The sequence below is a fragment of the Diprion similis genome, chromosome 14 (genome assembly GCF_021155765.1).
Source record: "Diprion similis isolate iyDipSimi1 chromosome 14, iyDipSimi1.1, whole genome shotgun sequence".
Taxonomy (NCBI): Eukaryota; Metazoa; Arthropoda; class Insecta; order Hymenoptera; family Diprionidae; genus Diprion; species Diprion similis.
This window is the reverse complement of record NC_060118.1, coordinates 10,093,285-10,102,691: the sequence shown is the minus strand read 5'-3', so window position 1 is coordinate 10,102,691 and position 9,407 is coordinate 10,093,285. Positions and strand designations below refer to the sequence as shown.

Below are 9,407 nucleotides of genomic sequence, written 5' to 3'. Positions count from 1 at the left end.
TAATTTTCGCCTTTTTCTTGAAGCCCATTTCACACTCAGTATTAACCAGAATAACTTTCCGACACCTGTGCAAATTTTTATACAACTGCCAGCAGACGATATATGTACGTAAAAAATGATCTAATCTCACAATTTACACCTCGGCGATCGATATTTATAAAAAATTTTACACGTGTAACCAGCCAGAGCTGATATTTATTTTTTTTCTTCCACCTTTTGCTTCGAGAAATTGCGATTTAAATTTCAAAACTATCCATAGCTAGACGTCGTATCGAGTTGATGACTATTGACAGATTATTAAGATCATGTAACAGTCGGTATATATAATATATGCATAATAATAATAATAATAATAATAATTTATATACTATATAATGGGTCTGTGTGGGTTGCAATATACATAATTTATATTTATATATAAATATCATATGAATTTTTTATAATAATCTTGAGTAATGATGATTGACAATGAAAGGACACGAGGAGCGCCGTTGACGGTTTCCCAAATCGTGTCGCGCTCTTCCAAATCTTTGTAATCTGAAATCAGAGGATGAAAGAACTAAAATTTCTGTAAGAGTTTGGAAATAAAAACAAAAACCAACAACAGAGAAATAAATAGTAAAAAATGAACGGCAAGAATGGTTGAAGAACTGTTTCAACTCCATTAAAAAGATAAGAAAATCATATTCAACTCGTATTTAATGTTTAATGAAAACCAAAAGACAAAATGTACGAACAAACCTTGTTGCAAGCAGTTCAGAACATGGAAGAACAGACGACCAGAGTACTGACCAGCAGTATGATCAGCCCGTTCGGAATCGAACTCACTGCGCTACCTGGAACATAAAAATTGTCGAAAAATTTTAAAACTTTGTTTAAAATAAGAAAAAAAGAAAATCATAACTTGCAGTTACGTTGATTAATACGTTTCGTCAGAGATTCGTCCGAATTCTATACATTTAGGGGAGGGTGGGGCAAAGTGGGTCCTCTGAAATTTTTTAAACAACAAGGGATGAAATTAACCAGCCAAACCCTTTATTAAATATGAATTATTCGTTTCAATTAAGTTGTGCTTTACTCTCAACTCGTCGAAGTAAAATAGTTTTCTGAACTTGAATTTTTGATATGAAATGTAAAGATTTTATTCTGATTTTGGGCATTATTTTCTTAAGGGGCCCACTTTGTACCACCCTCCTGTACGGAGAAAGAAAAGAAGAAAAGCAAAACAGATATACTCTAAGGGAAGACTAGAAGGAGAGAAGGGGGGGGGGGGTGAAATATTCGAGACGGACAAGAGGGTGGCTGACTGAGCTTTGCTGATGCTGGGCAGTTGAAGCGGGATAAAATTTTACGGTCGCATATGAACTTGAATTTACGGCAGTCGTGGACAGCGGAACTATCAGGGGGATGAAATAACGGTTCCAAATGGGAGGGGGCGAGATGGGGAGGAAGAGAGGAAGAACCGAGGGAGTAACGAGGAAGCTGTGGAGGAGAAGCAGGGCTTCTGCGCTTCATTGTCGCGACTTTATGGAGGCGAGCATGTCTCCGGACCCGAAGACCCTCCAAGAATTTCTATTTCACGTTCTCAGCGTTCTACGCGATGCTTCTATTCCTTCCTCTATTCCTTTTGCTAGCCCCCTTCAACCCCTTGACCATTTTAACAACGGCCACATTTTCTGTCGCCAGTTCCTTTCTCAACCGTTCTTCTTTTACCTCGTCCCTTCTCCTTTCAACCCCTATTTTATTTCTCACCGAAACCAAGGGTTACGGTTTTCCTTTGAAAAATTTCTAAAACATAAACTAGTTCAAAATTTTTTTTTACAATTTCACTTATATTTTTCAACCGGGTATTCGATGATTTTACAAATTTCTTATCGTTCTAGATCATCGTACGAAAAAATTTTACCCATTAAAATCCATATTCTGTATGATTTTTCAATCAAATTGCAAATCGAGTGAAGAAGAAACTTTTATTCTTTCAATTTTTTTTTTTTTTTTCTTTGTCTCACCTGGAAATATTGAAATGAAAATTTCGAAAACACGATATTTCAAAATTGTCATAGAATGTCACCCTTATTTGACATCCGGAAAAAAAAAATTTTATCGATTAAAATCTACCTTCTACTGGAGAAAAATGAACTTTTCTTTTTTCATATCAACCATTTATTTTCATACCTGGGGATATTGAAATGAAAAAAAAAAAACTGATTCAATCGACTTTCTTGACCAAAATAATAAACGCCTTACGTATCATATTTCAGTCAACCGCAATGAAATTATCCGATAATAATTAATATAATTTCAGGAGCCATTCAGGAATTTATAGATCAAATATTTGCCCACACATACCAACTTAGTCAGTTGATAACTAATAACAACGCCCACCCGGTAGCATGTTTAGCGATCCGATCGCGAATTTCGGGAGCCGCGAAACGGTGATAACAGCGATATCGTACAAGTGAGTACCAAGTGGATGTGGTTAATTATTGACCGACGCATTCAGCTTGTCTGCTCGATGAAATATCTCCGATTACTGTAACGACAAGAGTTCAAAACCGCGGTGCATTTCGGGACGAAGCAAGCAACCTCAGGAGATGGGGTTTTGGTCCAAGTCACCGAAGGACGCAAATCTTCTCGGCTCGAGAGTTGGTTGAATCTGTAACCAGCTTTTCGATAGCTACGCGGAGGAATGGCGAGGACTGGGAAGTTAAACAGCGAGGCAAACTGCAGGGAAACGAAGCGGAAGCTCGATGTCTGCCAAACACCTGTTTAAAATCGTCTGGAACCTATTGGGAAGTAAAAAAAAATTCATTAATCACCCCAAACGCGCGCCATGTTGATCAGTTATCTTCTATCACTCTCGTCAAAAACAGTCCCAAGATTTTCCAAAAATCGAAATTGGCGAGTCGATCTTCGACGATTGAAAATCATTCCCACCCCAAAATTCTGATTCCCTTAGATGCGTGCTAATTGAGCATTTCCTGCCCTTTCGATTTCACCCTTAGTTCGTAACGAGCAGTTTCTCGACCGATAAAATCATTGCACCGTTATAATTTGTGTCAGACCTACAATCAGCTTATCGTTTCGTAAACGCGTAATTATTACGTAACGCCTTATTACTTATTACATGATGATCTTGTTAGCATAGTTGTTAGCCAGTTTCCAGAGCTTCGAGTTCTATCCGACTAATTAGTCGCTGCTCTGCATTACCGATTGATTAAACGAATTTCGATCACGTGCCAGCGAGCAGGCTCGTCAAACCAATACTGAAGTCGATTCAATGGTTGCCAACCCCCCCTCAAAATTAACCCCGAGGGGGTTTCAAATCTGAAAATCTCGAAAGAATCTTCAGTTTTAAAAATGAAAAAATTGTGATACTTTGAGTACATTTTATAATATTAATTATTATATATACAATCTAGGAAATATTGATCTCGATAATTATCAAGTCACTTGAATGATTTTGCTGAATTTTAATTCACCGTAATACAGTATAATTTAAACTTTATAGTTTCATTAAAACTCGCGAAATGAAAATCGAGATTCAAACTAATAATATTCGATGAAATATTTTTTTCAATCTTGTAACGCGATTGATTATTCGATCAATTTTGTTACTTGGAAGGTGTCTAATCGGGAGTGAAATTAAAATGTGTAGAAAATTAGCGAGTACAAACAAATCTTGTTTAAATCAAGCGAGACGATTTCAATGAGTGATAATTGGCTGGTGAAATCGTTGTTATTCACGGGGTGTCATCGACACGCGTTTGGCTGATTAGGATTAAACGTGATGCGCATTGCGAAGGGTGCGTGTCGAGTTTATAACGTAACTATGGGGTTGTTACGGCGCCTAGTGACAAAGTTTGTTTGCGTAGGCGCCCTTTGTGTGTATGTACGCTTTACGCAGCGCAAGTTGACACAGTCGGAGGCTCAAAGCCTGCCCTTCAAATTCCGTCCATATTTCAGAGCGGCTTTGGGGAAATCGCAGACTCAGCAGTCACCTGTTTTACATATTTTCTCGCCCTTCGCGGCTGCATTGATACCCTTTGATGTCACCACATATACCTACATTTTCAATATATATGTATAATTTATATATGCATTTATATGTATTAGGGTGGCGCAAAAAACCGACTGTTTTTTTTTTTTTTTTTGAGTCTCGTGTGACCAAATATTAGTTTTTGATGTTTCAAAAGGACGGTTCTCGTTACGGTATAATTTTATAGACAAAAAAAAAAATGAGTTTCCGAAAGTTTCAGTTCAAAATTTGAATTTTGAAAGGTCGCTCATAATTTTTTTTCAATTTTTTGGTGCATTTCTTTAGATCTTTTTGAGCGATCTTTTAATATTCATATTAAAATTTCATAAATTTTTTTTCTTTAATTTAGTAAGAAAGAATCGATAACAATACACCACGACATGAATTAAAAATCAAACAAAATACTGAAAACATAATTTTTTTAATTTAATTTTTTGACGATTTTCGACATTTTAAAAAATTTGGAGCGACCTCATAAAATTTTTTTTTTTTTGAGCTATCCTTTGGAGTGGGCTCTTGAAACATAAAAACTAACATTTTGTCACACGAGACTCAAAAAAAAAAAAAAATAGTTGGTTTTTTTGCGCCACCCTAATATATATGTACGTATACCCTTCGAGGGGTGAAATCGCAGCCCCAGAACAAGATGATAATGCACTTGAAATTCACCCCGCGAAATTCTCTGCTTTTCGACTGGGTCTAATCAACGCAAAGGCATTTCAATAACGCAGTTGTAATTAAGGGGGTATTCTGTTCTAGAAATTAAGAAAAAATCAATTTTTTCTCCACATATTTTCAGAGTCTAGACCTTTGAGAATAAGCCCCTAAAAGAATTTTTGGAAATTCAAATTATTTTCGGAGTTACAGTTTATTTTTCTGACACACCAACTAAACCGGTTTCGCCGAAACGTATCTTTAAACGCTTTTTTCTATACAGTTGACATGATATGTCAGGTTCTGATGAAGCGATTTACTTGAAATTTGTAAGAAATGTTCTTTGTACATCCCTCTAAGATTGGATCACGGATTAGGAAAGAAAAATTTGTTACTATTTTTTCAAAAATTCGTACAGATCAAAAAACAGCGGTACAAAATTAATTTTTTTAATTTTTTTTGTCTTTCCGTGCTAGAGACTATTGAGACGTCTTTACCAATAGAGAATTATTTTGGATTTTTTGTTACGGAACACTACAAGAGTCAAAAACATGTCGAGCAGGACGCGCCATTTGTAATAAATAAGTGAATGAATTTTATATATACAAACATATATATTTTTAGACTTAAAAATATTTCAGAAACTATTTGCTAAATAACAATAAAATAACGATAAATAATAAAAACTAAAAATCTCGACAGTTGGTGTCAACAACGTAGTTTAATAAATAAAAATTGGCAAAAAAGAGGGCAGCACACGTGAATTAAAGCGTTAATACGGTCTCTCAGTTTGAATAGTAGTACATAATATATCATCCATCAAGGTATATCAAGATTCGAATGATCTAAGGACACGGACTTATTTATAAAACAATATTGCTTTATCGTCCGTTTCCTCCCGAATTACACAGATGCTGAGAAAAGAAACTTTTTCATTTAAAAACAATTTCTCCAACGCCTGGTACTTACTTCGCAACAGGCAATTACGTCAGCATCGTTATTATCAAAAAAAAAAAAGAAAAAAAAAAGAAAAGAAAAAAAACGAAACAGGTAACATGCATATCATTATTATACGTATGCATTGTTCCTCCGCAGCAATTACTTAGCTAAATTAAATATTTATCTCAGTTCGCACCTCCCGCAAATCATAATAAATTCAGTGTAACTTGGTTTGCCTATAATTTTTCCACACCCCTTATGCAATAAACTCAGTTCATTCCCGCCCTAAATTCTCATCATGTAATTACAAAGCATTGGTCTTTTTTCACAAAGTTGTGGCTAATCGCAAATATTCTAAACCCTGCCCTGAGACTGCTGTAATAATTTAGGGGGAGAGGAGAGGGGTTCATAATTCAAATCGAAAATTGGAATTCATTATCTAACTTGTGCGATCGGCAACGAAAATACTCGCGACTCGATGTTCATTCGGGTATTCAAATATCACATGAACACCGCAGTTTAGTTGAAAATACAGTTTCAGATTAACAGAAAACCAGAAAAAGTGAATTCCGTGAGATAAAAAAAAAATTATTCCACAAGTTTATTATTCAAGATCGATATGAATTATATTCCCAGCTGGTGGTGTTTTTCTGGATTTGTCTAATCAAGTGTGTAACACCTGATAAACTTGCGTCGTATAATTTTTGCACATGTAATTTTAAGAAGGAATAAAAGAAACGCAGTTTGACTAGAAATATTCGTGAGATTTTTTGAAAATATTCTGTGACCATGATTTGATCTATGGAAGCCACCTTCTCTAGAGAATTCGATGAATATTGAGCGATTATCATTGGCAACTGATAGGGTGAAAATTTCTGGGACGAGGCTATCGTCAGGGGTGCAGCTTGCTCTGTTATTCATACGATGCAATGTGCATTCAGAATCCGTGATATTTTTCTACGATTCTGGACTTCCGGCTTAAGGATGTGACTCACCTGCGGGGAGTCGAGCGGCTTGTTAAATCTGAGTGGGCGAACGGTTGCGTTTCTTCCACAGTGCGGAAATGCCCTCATTTCATTCACCGTTGAGTGGCTCGAGCGCGTACGCTAGTTGGAAAATTGTTTGTCTTCGGCTATGCCGACCCTCATAACAGTTGACAAAAGAAAAACAATTCCTGTCGGGCATAACAGCTAACGAACAGCACTCCCGGCTGAAATAAACATGTCTGGGAGGCTAAGTAACTGCAGGATGATAACGACCAACGGCGAAAAAGTTCCCTTCACTGGTCTCGCAAAACTTTCTTATACCAACACAAGTTTCGCCAGCTGCTGGCGGCCAGCGAATCGCATAACTCATTTCGCGATGCGCGGAACGCCCTGTCGGCTACTCACTAGGGATGAATTGTTGCGAAAAATCCCACCGCTGGCACCAGTTTTTCGCACGATCAGTTATTCCCGGATATTTCGATAATTAGTGGTTCGATTCTGTTCAGGTTTGTTTCATTCAAAACTACGCTAGTCCGGCTTTGTTGAGAATTTTTTTTTTGCGAAATCAGTGAACAGAAAGCGCTGTTATCGACCATAATCCAAGCATTTTACGAGAATATCGATATCTCGAAAAGAGCTTAATTCTCTTTGCCGCATTGAAAAATTTGCAAACTTTTTTTGAAATTGGAAGGTGATAAATGGAACATATTTCAGTCCGAGTGAAAGACAGATTGCAGTGGGATAAATTTAAAAATTAAACCACTTTTTCAACCCCCTAGTCCTGTTCGGCTACCCCTTTATTGTCAACCCCTGTCTGCAGGTCCGTATCAAGAGAAAGCAAACAGCCTAATTCGATAATACGATGGAACGGCGGGAGCCGAGCTTCCAAAATTCTATTCCCAGTTGAAACCGCATTTCCGGAGGGCCTCGCCCGTCTTCTACGTGTCCAATGGTTTCAGGCTTCGACAGCTAGGGCTATAAGGGCAGAGTTTGGATTGAATTAGCAGACCGAGAGCGAGGGAGCGACCGCGTGGCTTTATCAGGGCTAAAGATTATCGACTGGGGGTTGATCAGCAGAATGGAACATCGGAGTGCCTCGATGGAGGGCTTGTTATAGTTTTGAACAAGTTTGATAATCTCGTCTAGTTTTCCGCGCCAAACAACGGCGCGGAAAATTCAAGACCGAAAGATTCGAGTCTGCAGGGAGCTTCGAGTAATATCGTTAAGCCATCGAAAGCAGAAACTTTTACAAGAGTAGCGATCGCAAGATTCTCGGCGCCTTATCCAAGCTCGGAAAAGCCTGCCACCATTCTTATTTACGAAAACTTTTCTGTTCAGTGGATGCATTGGCTCGACGTCAGTCGCCGTTTAAACTGAGCTCAAAAATAAAAAACATGCCACGTTGAAAAGGTTGCGGAAAAATGCAATTTCTACGCGATTTTTCACCGCTGATCAAAGTAACTCTACTTTCTCTCTCTCTCTCTCTCTCTCTCTCTCTCTCTCTCTCTCTCTTGTTTTTCTCTAGTTGTATACTTTATTTTAAATTTACGCATGGCGGTGCTGGACCGCCTGTTGTTGTTATACCACCAGACGCTCGCGGCTGCATTTGACGTTTGATTTTCAGGCACAGCGAGGGGTGGAAAAAAGATAATAATAACATTTATTACGGAACGGTACGTGTGCCCGAGGCTCGAGTCAACGTGAATATATGCCCGCAGTGTAATAACGTTGTAAAGCTTCGCTTTCCAGGAGCTTTTATTCTCCAGTGAAAACCTATTTCCGTTCTCCGCGGGCTTAAAGGATATTAAAACAGCAGCTGATTGCGGTGACATTCTCCCAAGAAAAATTCACCGCTAAGCTTCGCGTTCGTTACCTTCAACGGATTATTCCTGCTATCAAGCTCTCGTCATTCTGAATATGATACAATTTTATCCACACTGGTTTCGTGTTAGCTAATTTTTTATTTTTTTACTTATTTTTTTTAATCAAAGTTAGCCCGACGATCAACGATTAAGGCGGCACATCCGAGTAAAATATTTTGAAAATCGATCTTCTTTTTATTCGCGTTTCTCAAAGCTTCAACTTAATTTCATGATAAAATTTGAAGAATTGCAAAAGTTGCCGCCGATTCGTCGAACTTTAAACTCGATTATCTCGAAACTACGTTTCCCAGTTCATGCTTAGGATATTTCGAAAACGACATGACCAATTTTCTCCAAATTTTCTAGATAAAAATTCTGGAAATTCGTCTACTTTTTAGTGCCCCCTTAATGAGACGGTGTCTATCGATAACCGGATATCAAAGTTTCAAATTTTCCGTGCCGCAAGCTCAGGCTAAACTTTCATTAAAATTTAATCAGCAAAGTAGCTAACGTGTGTCTCTGCCAGTCGGCTGGGCGACATCCGCGGTTGAAAGCCGGCGACACCTGCGGAGAAAGTTGGCGCGTACTTCCAGCAGTTTCTCTTCCATTTGTCCCACACCTCGTCGGCGATCGGCAATATGCTCGCGACGTTTTCAAGCGGAGGGTAAACAACCGATACGTTTTCCTTCCGCTCGACCCGCGACCTCCTAGCTTATACGTTTCGCGTCCAGACACTGCGGGGGTAATTTGCCGGGGTGGCCGCGTGCGGTGATGCGGAAAACTCCGGTGTTTCCGTAGGTTTGCATCCCTCACGGTAAACAGGAAGGAACTACCCCTACCGTATGATTTTATTTCCCCAATTTTAGACGAGGGTTTGTCTTCGTTGAAAGAGAAATGGCGGGAACGATAAGCAAAAACATCCCCCAA

The 9,407-nt window shown here is 38.3% G+C and overlaps 1 protein-coding gene across 1 annotated transcript in view; it reads right to left on the bottom strand.

The window, feature by feature from the left end:
• Positions 1-387: 387 nt before the first annotated feature.
• The window catches only part of LOC124414474, a 50,455-nt gene continuing 41,435 nt past the window's right edge, over positions 388-9,407 (bottom strand). The window contains exons 5-6 of the mRNA XM_046895422.1: positions 742-836; positions 388-537 (exon numbers count right to left, since the gene is read on the bottom strand). Of these exons, the coding sequence (XP_046751378.1) occupies positions 757-836 (80 nt within the window). The 3' untranslated portion in view covers positions 388-537; positions 742-756. The remainder of the gene's footprint in view (positions 538-741; positions 837-9,407) is intronic.